The sequence below is a fragment of the Papio anubis genome, chromosome X, assembly GCF_008728515.1.
Source record: "Papio anubis isolate 15944 chromosome X, Panubis1.0, whole genome shotgun sequence".
Taxonomy (NCBI): domain Eukaryota; kingdom Metazoa; phylum Chordata; class Mammalia; order Primates; family Cercopithecidae; genus Papio; species Papio anubis.
Genome location: NC_044996.1, coordinates 66662744 through 66676916, shown reverse-complemented (window position 1 = coordinate 66676916; position 14173 = coordinate 66662744). Strand labels below are relative to the sequence as shown.

Genomic DNA, 14173 nt, shown 5'->3' with positions numbered 1-14173 from the left:
TGTAGGGTACATGTGCATAACGTGCAGGTTTGTTACATATGTATACTTGTGCCTTGTTGGTGTGCTGCACCCATCAACTCGTCATTTACATCAGGTATAACTCCCAATGCAATCCCTCCCCCCTCCCCCGTCCCCATGATAGGCCCCGGTGTGTGATGTTCCCCTTCCCGAGTCCAAGTGATCTCATTGTTCGGTTCCCACCTATGAGTGAGAACATGCGGTGTTTGGTTTTCTGTTCTTGTGATAGTTTGCTAAGAATGATGGATTCATCAGAGAAATGCAAATCAAAACCACAATGAGATACCATCTCACACCAGTTAGAATGGCGATCATTAAAAAGTCGGGAAACAACAGGTGCTGGAGAGGATGTGGAGAAATAGGAACACTTTTACACTGTTGGTGGGATTGTAAACTAGTTCAACCATTATGGAAAACAGTATGGCGATTCCTCAAGGATCTAGAACTAGATGTACCATATGACCCAGCCATCCCATTACTGGGTATATACCCAAAGGATTATAAATTATGCTGCTATAAAGACACATGCACACGTATGTTTATTGCAGCACTATTCACAATAGCAAAGACTTGGAATCAACCCAAATGTCCATCAGTGACAGATTGGATTAAGAAAATGTGGCACATATACACCATGGAATACTATGCAGCCATAAAAAAGGATGAGTTTGTGTCCTTTGTAGGGACATGGATGCAGCTGGAATCCATCATTCTTAGCTGATAGGATTCTATACTTAGAAAAGACTAAAGACTCCACCAAAAGCCTCCTAGACCTAGTAAATGTCTTCAGTAAAGTTTCAGAACACAAAACTAATGTAAAAATTCAGTAGTATTTTCTTTTTTTTTCTTTTTCTTTTTTTTTTTTGAAACGCAGTCTGGCTCTGTCCCCCAGGCTGGAGTGCAGTGGCCGGATCTCAGCTCACTGCAAGCTCCGCCTCCTGGGTTTATGCCATTCTCCTGCTTCAGCCTCCGGAGTAGCTGGGACTACAGGCACCCGCCACCGCACCCGGCTGGTGTTTTGTATTTTTTTAGTAGAGACGGGGTTTCACCGTGTTAGCCAGGATGGTCTCGATCTCCTGACCATGTGATCCGCCCGTCTCGGCCTCCCAAAGTGCTAGGATTACAGGCTTGAGCCACCGCGCCTGGCCAGTATTTTCTTTAATTCTTTTTAATAATTCTTCTTCTTCTCCTTCTCCTTCTCCTTCTCCTTCTCCTTCCTCTTCCTCTTCCTCTTCCTCTTCCTCTTCCTCTTCCTCTTCTTTGATGGAGTCTTGCTCTGTCACCCAGCCTGGAGTGCAGTGGCATGATTCCAGCTCACTGCAACCATTGAGTCCCAGATTCAAGTGATTCTCCTGCATCAGCCTCCAGAGTATCTGGGATTACAGGCATGCACCACCACTCCTTGCTAATTTTTGTATTTTTAGTACAGACAGGGTTTCACCATGTTGGCCAGTCTGCCCCTTGGCCTCTCAAAGTGCTGGGATTACAGGCATGAGCCACCATGCCTATTTTTTTCTTCTTTAACTTTTATTTTATGTTCAGTGGTACAAGTGAGGATTTGTTACACAGGTAAACTTGAGTCACAGAGGTTTGTTGTACAGATTATTTTGTCACCCATGTATTAAGCTTAGTATCCATTAGTTATTCTTCCTGATCCTCTCGCTCCTCCCACCTTCCACCTTCTGAAAGGCCAAGTGTGTGTTGCTCCTCTCTACATGTCCATGTGTTCTCATCATTTAGCTCCCACTTATAAGTGAGAACATGCAATATTTGGTTTTCTGGTCCTGTGTTAGTTTGCTAAGAATAATGGCCTCCAGCTCCATCCATGTCCCTGAAAATGATATGATCTTGTTCTTTTTTATGTGTGCGTAGTATTCCATGGTGTAAATGTACCATATTTTCTTTATCCAGTCTATCATTGATGGGCATTAGGTTGACTCCATGTCTTTGCTATAGTGAATAGTGCTGCAATGAACATACACATGTATGCATCTTTACAACTGAATGATTTATTTTGCTTTAGGTATACACCCAGTAATGAGATTGCTGGGTTGAATGGTATCTCTGTCTTTAGGTCTTTAAGGAGTTGCTACACTTTCATAATGGCTGAACTAATTTACACACCTCCAACAGTGTATAAGTGTTCATGTTACTCCACAACCTCACCAGCATCTGTCATTTTTGACTTTTTAATAATAGTCAATCTGACTGGTGTGAGATGGTATCTCATTGTGGTTTTGATTTGCATTTCTCTAATGATCAGTGATGTTAAGCTTTTTATAATATGCTTGTTGGTCACATATACATCTTCTTTTGAAAAGTGTCTGTTCATGTCCTTTGCCCACTTTTTTTTAAGGGGTTGTTTGTTTTTTTTCTTGTAAATTTGTTTAAGTTCCTTACAGAAGCTGGATATTAGACCTTTGTCAGATGCATAGTTTGCAAAAAATTTTTGCCCATTCTGTAGGTTGTCTGTTTACTCTGTTGATGGTTTCTTTTGCTGTGTCCAGGATTAACTCCTGGACACATACACCCTCCCAAGAGTGAACCAGGAAGAGATTTAATCCTTTAACAGACCAATAATGAGTTTTGAAATTGAGGCAGTAATAAATAGCGTGCCAAACAACAACAACAAAAAGGCCAGGACTAGGCGGATTCACAGCTGAATTCTACCAAAGATACAAAGAAGAGCTGGGACCATTCCTGCTGAAACTATTCTACAAGACAGAGGAAGAAGGACTCCTCCCTAGCTCATTATATGAGGCCAGCATCACCCTGATATCAAAACCTGGCAGAGATACAAAAAAAATGAAAATTTCAGGTCAATACCCTTGATGAACATCAATGCAAAAATCCTCAACAAATACTGGCAAACCAAATCCAGCAGTTCATCAAAAAGCTTACCCACCATAATCAAGTAGGCTTCATCCCTGGAACACAAGGTTGGTTAGACATATACAAATTAATAACTGATTTATCACATAAACACAACTAAAGACAAAAAAACACATGATTATCTCAATAGATGCAGAAAAGGCTTTCTGTGAAATTCAACATCCATTTATGTTAAAATTTCTCAATAAACCAGGTATGGAAGGAACATACCTCAAAATAATACGAGCCATGTGTGAAAAAGCCACGGCCAACATCATACTGAATGGGCAAAAGCTGGAAGCATTCCCACTGAAAACCAGCACAAGAAAAGGATGCCCTCTCTCACCACTCCTACTGAACATAGTATTGAATGTTGAACATTCAAGTACTGAACAGGGCAATCAGGCAAGAGAAAGAAATAAAGGCATCCAAATAGGAAGAGAGGAAGTCAAACTATCCCTGTTTGCAGATGACATGATCCTATGTCTAGAAAACTCCACAGTCTCAGTCCAAAAGTTTCTTAAGCTGATAAACAACTTCAGCAAAGTCTCAGGATACAAAATCAATGTGAAAAAGTCACTAGCATTCCTATCCACCAACAAATATCAAGCAGAGAGCCAAATCAGAAACGACCTCCTATTCACAATTGTCACAAAAAGGAATACAGCTAACTAGGGAGGTGAAAGATCTCTACAAGTAGAACTACAAAACACTGCTCAAAAAAAAAAAAAAAAAATCAGAGATGCCGCAAAGAAATGGAAAATGATTCCATGCTTATGGATAGGAAGAATCAATATTGTTAAAATGACCATACTGCCCAAAGCAATTTATAGATTCAATACTATTTCCACTTAACTATCTTTGACATTCTTCACAGAACTACAAAAAAAACTTTAAAAATTCATATGGAACCAAAAAAGAGCCCGTACAGCCAAGGCAATCCAAAACAAAAAGAACAAAGCTTGGGGGCATCACACTACTCACCTTTAATTTATACTACAGGGCTACACTAACCAAAACAGCATGGTACTGGTACAAGAACAGACACGTAGACCAATGGAACAGAATAGAGAATCCAGAAATAAGGCCACACACCTATAACTATCTGATCTTTGACCATGGTTTCAAAAACAAGTAATGGGGAAAGAATTCCCTATTCAATAAATGGTGTCAGGATAACTGGCTAGCCATATGCAGAAGATTGAAACTGGACCCCTCCTTACAATATATGCAAAAATTAACTCAAGATGAACTAAAGACTTAAATGTAAACTCCAAAACTATAAAATTCCTGGAAGACAATCTAGGCATTACCATTCAGGACACAGGCACAGACAAAGATGCAATGACGAAGATGTCAAAAGCAACGACAACAAAAGCGAAAATTGACAAACGGTATCTAATTAAACTAAAGAACTTCTGCTGAGCAAGAGAAAATATCAAGGGAGTAAACAGACAACCTACAAAATGGGAGAAAATATGCACTAACTCTGTATCTGACAAAGTTCTAATATGCAGAATCTGTAAGGAACTTAAATCAACAAGCAAAAAAAAAAAAATCATTAAAAAGGGGCAATGGATATGAACATACACTTCTCAAATGAAGACATACAAGAAACCACCAAACATGAATAAAATGCTTATCATCACTAATGATCAGAGAAATAAAAGTAAAACCACAGTGAGATAACATTTCACACCAGTTAGAATGGCTATTATTAAAAAGTCGATAAACAACAGGTGCTGATGAGGGTGCAGATCAAAGGGAATGCTTATGCACTGTTGGTAGGAATGTAAATTAGTTCAGCCACTGTGGAAAGCGGTTTGGAGATTCCTCAAAGAACTACAAGTTTACCATTTGACCCAGCATTCTCATTTCTGGGTATATACCCAAAGTAAAAAAAATCATTCTACCCAAAGACACATGCACCTGCATGTTCATTGCAGTGTTATTTCAAAATAGCAAAAACATGGAATCAACCCAGGTGCCCATCAATGTTGGACTGGAAGAAGATACACCATGTAATACTGTGCAGCCATAAAAAAAATCATGTATTTTGAAGTAAAATGAATGCACCTGGAGGCCATTATCCTATATAAAACTAACAGAAGCAGAAAACCAGATAGTGCATGTTCTCACTTAAATGTGGGAGCTAAACATGGGATACTCATGGGCATAAAGATTGGAACAGTAGACACTGGGGACTACTGGAGGGTGGAGAGATGGCAGCAGGCAAGGGCTGAAAAACTATGAGTACCATGTTCAATACTTGGGTGACAGGGTCATTCATACCACAAACCTCAGCATCATGTAAACTTTTGTAACAGACTTGCACTTGTACTCCGTTTTCTGAAATATAAGTTGAAAAATAAACAAAATACAAAAATTTTCTATTGCCTGCTTTCTTCCCTCCTTTTATGTGTCAGTATTTCTTCTTTATTTGCATGTTTTATAATTTTCTTTTGAAAATTAGACATTTTGAAGAATATGCTGTAGCAACTCTGGATACTGATCCCTGTTCCCACACCCCCACCTCTTGCTAGGGGTTGTTTGCATGATTATGTACTTAGTACTTTCCCTAAACTAATTCTTCAAAGTCTTTTGTTTTCTCCAAATTGTTTATCTTCTAGTGTCCCTGTTCAGATTTTTTTCTCTTTTTTTTTTTTTTTTTGGGTGTGTGTGTGTGTGTTTGTTTTGTTTTTTTTGCTTTTTCCCTTCTGACTGAACTACCCAGAGGATGCCCCCAAGCTTGAATAAGCCACCTAGTGGTAAAAAGTTGTGCTTATGACACCTTACCCAGTTATATTTTTACACTATTGGATATATGTGTGGCTTGGGAGCTGCCATCACAATTCAGGATATTTGCATTTTTTGACCCACATTTAGCCAGAGACTAGTGTATTGGAAGATCCCTCCTTGATTGCACATGAGAGCGTGCAGCCTTGGGCATGCACATGGTTGGCCCGACTGCCATGTATGAACCTGATTTTATTTGTAGCTTGGCTTCCTAGGAATTGCCCCTGGACCAGAGCAACTTTTTGTTCAACAATTTGTTAGAGGTTACATTTAAGCCCCTTGCGCCAGTGAGTCATGTGACTGTGTTGATGGTATGTCCACCTTGTGACATGCTTTCATTTCTTCCCCCAATTTCTGCTCTGCATGCGCCTAAGTGGTTGTGGCCTAGCATATGTGCGTAGCTTTCTTGACTCCCATGAATGACTGTGATCCCAGGAGGACTCTTTTTAGCCATCTCTTTTCCTATTTATCTTCAGGCTGCTCTGCCATTTTGCTTGTATTCTAGAGCCTCCAGCCTCTTCTTAATTGCTCTCCACAAAGTCCATCGGTATTTTCAACAACGTTCTTAGATGTGGATTTTTACATTATCTGTTTCAAATGAAGTCAGTCCCATCACACAGAGCTGCATAGCATTTGTACTTACAGACAGCGTGTATTAGTTCATTTTCATGCTGCTGATAAACATATATCTGAAACTGAGAACAAAAAGAGGTTTAATTGAACTTAACAGTTCCACATGGCTGGAGAGGCCTGAGAATTATGGCAGGATGTGAAAGGCATTTCCTACATGGCAGTAGCAAGAGAAAATGAGAAAGATGCAAAAACAGAAACCCCTGATAAACCCATAAGATCTCATGAGACTTACTCACTATCAAGAGAATAGCATGGGAAAGACCAGCCCCCATGATTCGATTACCTCCCCTGGATCTCTCCAACAACACGTGAGAATTCTGGTAGATACAATTCAAGTTGAGATCTTGGTGGGGAGACAGTCAAACCATATCATTGCCTTTCAACCTGGGAAGAATCCCTGTGCCACTGCACCAGAACTGGAGCAGGTACCCACTTTTTCCAGTGACAATCTGTTCTGTCAGTGGACATTGAGGGGAGGTGGCAGCCTGTGGTCTCCTTGGCTTGCTTCTGTCATTGTGGAATCTCTGACCAAGGAGTATGTTGGATAGAGTTGATCTGGAACCCAATATTTTCAGCCTGCCATGTCTGCTATAGAGTTTCCATTCTACAAGTGGGGGACAGGGTAGAAGAAGAGAGTACGACTTCTCAACCACTCTTGCCCGAAACAGGAGCTTAGGGATAGGAGGTAGTTAGACGAAGCAGGTCATGGCTCAAATATCATAGTCTTTCAGTGTTCTTAACAAGGTTTAGTAGATTTTCTTGAATATTTTTCTATTTGCTGTCCTCCCTTAAATGAGTTCCAGAGACTTAAAATGATTAATTTTTTAAAATATGCAGTTTATTTTAACCAGTGAAATCATCAAATAATTGTTTTATTGTAGGGAGGGTCTGTCAAACTCCTTACTCCTCTATTCTTAAAATCCCAAACCCAAACGTAAGTTTTTATTGTTTGATCTGTTAAAATGATGAATTGCTGATTTTTGAATATTAAACCAACCTTTTGTTACTGGGATAAATTGTGCTAGATTAATGTAGTATCCTTTTTATAAATTGCTAGATCCAATTTGCTCAAATTTTGTTAAGGATCTGACACCTGTATTCACTAGTGATATTAGCCTGTACATTTCTTTTCTCATGATGCCTCTGACTGCTTTGTCACCAGAGTAATGCTGACCTCATACAATGAGTTGAGAAGTATGCCCTACTATTTTATATTTTGGAAGAGTTTATGTAAGATTGATATCATTTATTTGTTAATTTTTTGGTAGAGATAACTAGTAAAGTCATCCTGGACTGGAGTTGACTTTGTGTGAAAGCATCTAATTGCAAATTCAATTTTAAAAATTGACCCATACTTATTCAGATTATCTATTTCTTCTTTAGTTAGCTTTTTTAGTTTGTAGCTCTCGAGGAATTTGTGCATTTCATCTAAATTGCCAAGTTTTGGCATAAAATTGCCATAATATTTCTTTATTATTCTTTCAAAGACTGTAGGACCTACAGGGATATCCCTTCTTTCTTGATATTGGTAAACTGTATGTTCTTTTTCTTTGCTAACCAGTCTGACTAGAGTTGTGTTAATTTAAGTTGATATTCTTGAAGAATCAGCTTTCAATTTAATTGATTTTCCTATACTGTTTCTCTCTTTCCTATTTCACTGATTTCTTCTCCTATCTTTGTTTTTTCTTATGTTATTTTCCACTTACTTTTCTGTTTCTTTTCCACTTTCAAAACCTGGAAACATAGGTCATTGATTTTAGACCATTCTTCTTTTGTAATATAAACTTTGAATGCTATAAATTTCTACTTAAGCACTATTTTAGCTGCATCCCACAATTTTGATAAGTTATATTTTCATTTGCATTCAGTTCAAAATATTTTCTAACTTTCCTTTTAATTTGTACTTGGATCTACCGGTTTTTCAGATTTGTATTTTTTGGTTTCCACATATTTGGGGATTTCATCTATATATTTACTAATTTTCTTTCTACTTATATCAATTATCTTGAAAGGCATGCCAAAATCTCCAACTCTAATTGTGGATTTGCTTATTTCTCCTTTCAGTTCTATCAGTATTTGCTTCATGTATTTTGAATTTCTGCTGGGAGGTACATAAACATTTAGGATTGTTATGTTTTATTGATGAATGAACATTTAGGATTGCTACATCTTGTTGATGAATTGACACCTTTATCATTATAAAATCACCCTTTATCTGCACTAATGCTTCTTGTTCTGAAGGCTACTTCATCTGATATTTATATAACCACTCCAACTTTCTTTTGATTAGAAATTGCATGGTACATATGTTTCCATCCTTTTACACTAATCTATTAGTTTGCTTGTATGTAAAGTGTTAAGGATTGTATGGTTTTTGTAAATAGCACATGTAGTTGGGTCTTGAGTTTTTATCTAATTTAACAATCTTTGCTTTTTAATTGGAGTGTTTAGGCCATACATATCTATATGGAGAGATTTAAATTTACTTTCTTGCTATTTGTTTTCTATTTACCTCACATTTTCGTTCTTTCTCTTTTCCTCTCTTCTTTTGGATTATTTCTTCATGTTTCGTTTAATCTATTTTATTAGCTTATTAGGTATACTTCTTTCTTTTGATTGCTGTACGGTTTATAATATTCTTCGTTAAGTGATCACTGCTTATTTTCCAATAATATTAGATCCCATCACATGTAGCATAACAACTTTGTAATAATCAACTTCCATTTCCCCTTCATATGACTAATATGACTTTCACTATTTTTATCATATATACTTATTTTACATATATCATTAGCCCCTAAATACATTATTATTTTTGTTTTCAACAGTCAATTATCTTTTAAAGAAATATTAACAATAAGAAAAACAATATTTTAAATTCACCTACCTATTAATCTTTTCTGGTACTATGTATTACTTTGGTCAAATTCAAATTTCTATCTTGTATCATTTTCCCTTTGCCTTAAAAACTTCTTTTAACATTTCTTATCATGCTTCTTTTCTGCTGAATACTTCTTTTGGCCTTTTAAGTCTGAAAACAGTCTTTATCAATTCTTCATTATTCAAAAATATTTTTGTTGTGTATAGACGAGCAAGCTGGTCTTTTTTATTTTTATTTTTATTATACTTTAAGTTCTAGGGTACATGTGCACAATGTGCAGGTTTGTTACATATGTATACATGTGCCATGTTGGTGTGCTGCACCCATTAACTCGTCATTTATATTATGTATATCTCCTAATGCTATCCCTTCCCCCTCGGGGCACCCCATGACAGGCCCTGGTGTGTGATGTTCCCCACCCTGTGTCCAAGTGTTCTCATTGTTTAATTCCCACCTGTGAGTAAGAACATGGGGTATTTGGTTTTCTGTCCTTGGAATAGTTTGCTCAGAATTATGGTTTCCAGCTTCATCCACGTCACTACAAAGGACATGAACTCATCCTTTTTTATGGCTGCATAGTATTCCATGGTGTATATATCCCACATTTTCTTAATCCAGTCTATCATTGATAGACATTTGGGTTGATTCCAAGTCTTTGCTATTGTGAATAGTGACACAATAAACATACCTGTGCATGTGTCTTTATAGCAGCATGATTTATAATCCATTGGGCATATACCCAGTAATGGGATGGATGGGTCAAATGGTATTTCTAGTTCTAGATCCTTGAGGAATCGCCACACTGTCTTCCACAATGGTTGAACTAGTTTACAGTCCCACCAACAGTGTAAAAGTGTTCCTAATTCTCCACATCTTCTCCAGCACCTATTGTTTCCTTTTTAATGATTGCCATTCTAACTAGTGTAAGATGGTATCTCATTGTGGTTTTGATGTGCATTTCTCTGATGACCAGTGATGATGAACATCTTTTCATGTGTCTGTTGGCTGCATAAATGTCTTCTTCTGAGAAGTGTCTGTTCATGTCCTTTGCCTACTTTTTGATGGGGTTGTTTGATTTTTTCTTGTAAATTTGTTTAAGTTCTTTGTAGATTCTGGATATTAGCCCTTTGTCAGATGGGTAGATTGCAAAAATTTTCTCCCATTCTATAGGTTGCCTGTTCACTCCGATGGTGGTTTCTTTTGCTGTGCAGAAGCTCTTTAGTTTAATTTGATCCCGTTTGTCAATTCTGGCTTTTGTTGTCATTGCTTTTGGTGTTTTAGTCATGAAATCCTTGCTCATGCCTATGGCCTGAATAGTATTGCCTAGGTTTTCTTCTAGGGTTTTTATGGTTTTAGGTCTAACATTTAAGTCCTTAATCCATCTTGAATTAATTTTTGTATAAGGTGTAAGGAAGGGATCCAGTTTCAGCTTTCTACACATGGCTAGCCAGTTTTCCCAGCACCATTTATTAAATAGGGAATCCTTTCCCCATTTCTTGTTTCTCTCAGGTTTGTCAAAGATCAGATGGTTGCAGATGTGTGGTATTATTTCTGAGGGCTCTGTTCTGTTCTGTTGGTCTATATATCTGTTTTGGTACCAGTACCATGCTGTTTTGGTTACTGTAGCCTTGTATATAGTTTGAAGTCAGGTAGCGTGATGCCTCCAACTTTTTTCTTTTGGCTTTGGATTTTCTTGGAAATGCGGGCTCTTTTTTGGTTCCATATGAACTTGAAAGTAGTTTTTTCCAATTCCGTGAGGAAAGTCATTGGTAGCTTGATGGGGATGGCATTGAATCTATAAACTACCTTGGGCACTATGACCATTTTCCGATATTGATTCTTCCTATCCATGAGCATGGACTGTTCTTCCATTTGTTTGTGTCTTCTTTTATTTTGCTGAGCAGTGGTTTGTAGTTTTCCTTGAAGAGGTCCTTCACATCCCTTGTAAGTTGGATTCCTAGGTATTTCATTCTCTTTGAAGCAACTGTGAATGAGAGTTCACTCATGATTTGGCTCTCTGTTTTTCTGTTATTGGTGTATAAGAATGCTTGTGATTTTTGTACATTGATTTTGTATCCTGAGAGTTTGCTGAAGTTGCTTATCAGCTTAAGGAGATTTTTTTTTTACACTTTTTTTAAAAAAGTACTTTAACAATGTTGCTCTTCTGTCTTCTGACTTTCATTGTGACTGATAAGTTTTTTGTTAATCTTATGATTTTTGTTCTTTGAATAATGTCCTTTCTTCTCTGAGACTGTTTTTAAGATTCTCTTTGACTGGTTTTCAGCAATTTGATAATGATGTGCCTCTCTGTAGTTTTCTTCATGTTTCTTTTTTTCACATTCACTGAGCTTCTTGGATACATGTGTTTATAGCTTTACATCACACTTGGAAATAATTTGGTCATTATGTCTTCAATTATTTTTTTCTGCTGCCAATCCTGCAGGACTTTAATTATACATATATAAGGACATTTGATATTTTCTACAGTTATTTCATGCTTCGTTCATTTTTTTTCCATTTTCTTTTGTTTTATTTTAGATTATTTCTCTTGATGTATTCAAATTTATTGGTCTTTTTTTTTTTTAATGCAGTGCCTAATCTGCTGTTAATTTACTGGTCTTTTTTTAAGGCAGTGCCTAATCTGCTGTTAATGCCATCTATATTTTTAATCTTTAGAAGTCCATTGTGGATCTTTTTTATATTCTCTATTTCTCTCCTCATTGTATTCATGCTTTCCTCTAACTTCTTGAATATACATTGTATATTTTGCATGTTTGTAATAAATGCACATCTGCCTACTAATTTTTTATCAGTATTGTCTCTTGGTCTGTTTCTACTAATTTATATTTCTCTTCATTATTAGTCATATCTTCCATTGCATGACTATTCATTTTTCATTGAATGCCATGAATTGTGATTTTATATTGTTGAATTTTAGATTTTTGCTAGGCTATTACTTAAAATATTTGGGGTTTTGTTCTGAGAGGAAATTACTTGGAAACAATTTCATACATTCAAAAGCCTTGCTTTTAAGCTTTTTGAGAATAACCTGTACTTTGAGGCTAATTTTATCCCACTACTAAGGCAATATTCTGTGGTATCTATCTGATGGCCTCTACATTGGGAGAGCTTTTCACTCTGCTTAGTGGAACACAAAACATTACCAACCCTATGAGAGCTCTAAAAATTGCCAGCCTGCTCTTTTCTAGTCATTATTTCCTAAGTCTTGGTAGCTTCTCCACATATTGACACACTGATCGGTACTCACCCAAAGGTTCTTGGGAAAACCCCTACAGCTGTCCTGACATCTGCCTATGTAGCTCTCTTCTGTCTGCTCCTGTGCCGCACAAACTCAGGGTGCCTTTGCCTATATTTATTCTAAACTTTATCATCTCATCTTGGTGAGACTGCTGGGATCTGTTTAGCTTCCTTTTCCTTATCCTGTGACCAAGAAAATCTCTCCAGGCAGTGAGCTAGGCACTTGTAGGGCCCATATCATTTGCTTCCCTTTTCTGGGGTCACTGTCCTGTGCTGCCAGTGGTCCATCATGGCCAGAAACAGAAGTCTTTCTATTTTATTTTCTTGAAAATAATGGTTGTACATCTTTGTCCATTGAAATTGGATTTTTTTTTTCTTTTTTCAGTAAGTTAAAAAGTCATTCAGAGCCAAATTGGCTTAATAAGGGCAATCAAACTAGGAGTGACTAAAAAGGAATGTAAGTTATTTTCTCATGCAGCCTGTAAACTCTTTTCTTGTCTACAGGTACAGGACACAATATCCAATCCTAGGCCTCCTGTATGATGACTACGAATATATACCACCGGGTAGTGAAACACAGACTATTGTGATTGAGAAAACAGAAGACAAATACACTCGTGTAAGTTCACTTGGACATTTTTAGCCCTATTTTGATTATATATGTACAGGTTTTTTTCTTTTTCTTTCTTTTTTTTTTTTTTTTTTTTTTTTTAGACGGAGTCTCCCTCTGCGGCCCAGGCTGGAGTGCAGTGGCGCGATCTCGGCTCACTGCAAGCTCCGCCTCCTGGGTTCACGCCATTCTCATGCCTCAGCCTCCGAGTAGCTGGGACTACAGGCGCCCGCCACTATGCCCGGGTAATTTTTTTTGTATTTTTAGTAGAGACGGGGTTTCACTGTGTTAGTCAGGATGGTCTCGATCTCCTGACCTCGTGATCTGCACGCCTCGGCCTCCCAAATTGTTGGGATTACAGGCGTGAGCCACCGCGCCCGACCGATTATATATGTACAGCTTTTTAAAATTGATGTAAAAAATCAAATGAACCAAAAACTTTTGAGTATTTTTTTCTCTTGGGATTTTCTGTTTCCATTATTGATACATAGTGGGAATTAAGAAATTTTGGAAAGATTCATACATAGGGCAATATAATTGATTATTTAAGCTATAATATAAATATAATTTTTGCCCCACAAAAGGAAGATAAACATTAGTGATATACTAATTTTATTTATTTTCTTGCCTAGCTCAGTAGTTATTGAATGGGTTCCATTCAAATTTTCCAAAAAAGTTTCCCTTTTTCTAAAGCAGGTAGCAAATGTCATAGACAATTATGAAGGCAACTGGAAAATGGAGAAGAGGCATGTTTCAATAGAATTGTCTTGCAATCTTGCCTGTGGTACTTATTCCTGTGGATTTTACATATATATATACACACATGTATATACGTGTGTGTGTATATATATGTGTGTGTGTATATATATATATAATTAGGATTTAGAAAGAAGAGATGCTTCTAGCTTCCTCACTAGATTGTAACATCCTCCAGCTTTAAATCCCACAGTTATAGTGAGGCTGCTGAAGAATACTTTAAACATCATATACTCCAATATTTACTTTACCTTCTACAACATCCTCCAAAATGGCCAGGTGACATGGATCTTAGCATCTTTTAGGTGGTCCAATCCATTGCTAAGGGGACTGATTATTGAAACCTTCTT

At 37.2% G+C, this 14173-nt stretch overlaps 1 protein-coding gene across 3 annotated transcripts in view; it reads left to right on the top strand.

Moving 5' to 3' along the window:
- Positions 1–14173, top strand: part of POF1B (POF1B actin binding protein) — a 108979-nt gene that overhangs the window by 90213 nt on the left and 4593 nt on the right. For 2 of the 3 annotated variants that reach the window (XM_021932870.2, XM_031660622.1), the window contains exon 16: positions 12962–13076. In XM_021932870.2, coding sequence (XP_021788562.2) covers positions 12962–13076 — 115 coding nt within the window. Of the gene's footprint in view, positions 1–12961; positions 13101–14173 lie in introns of those variants that run through there. The other variant, XM_031660621.1, reaches the window with a different exon arrangement.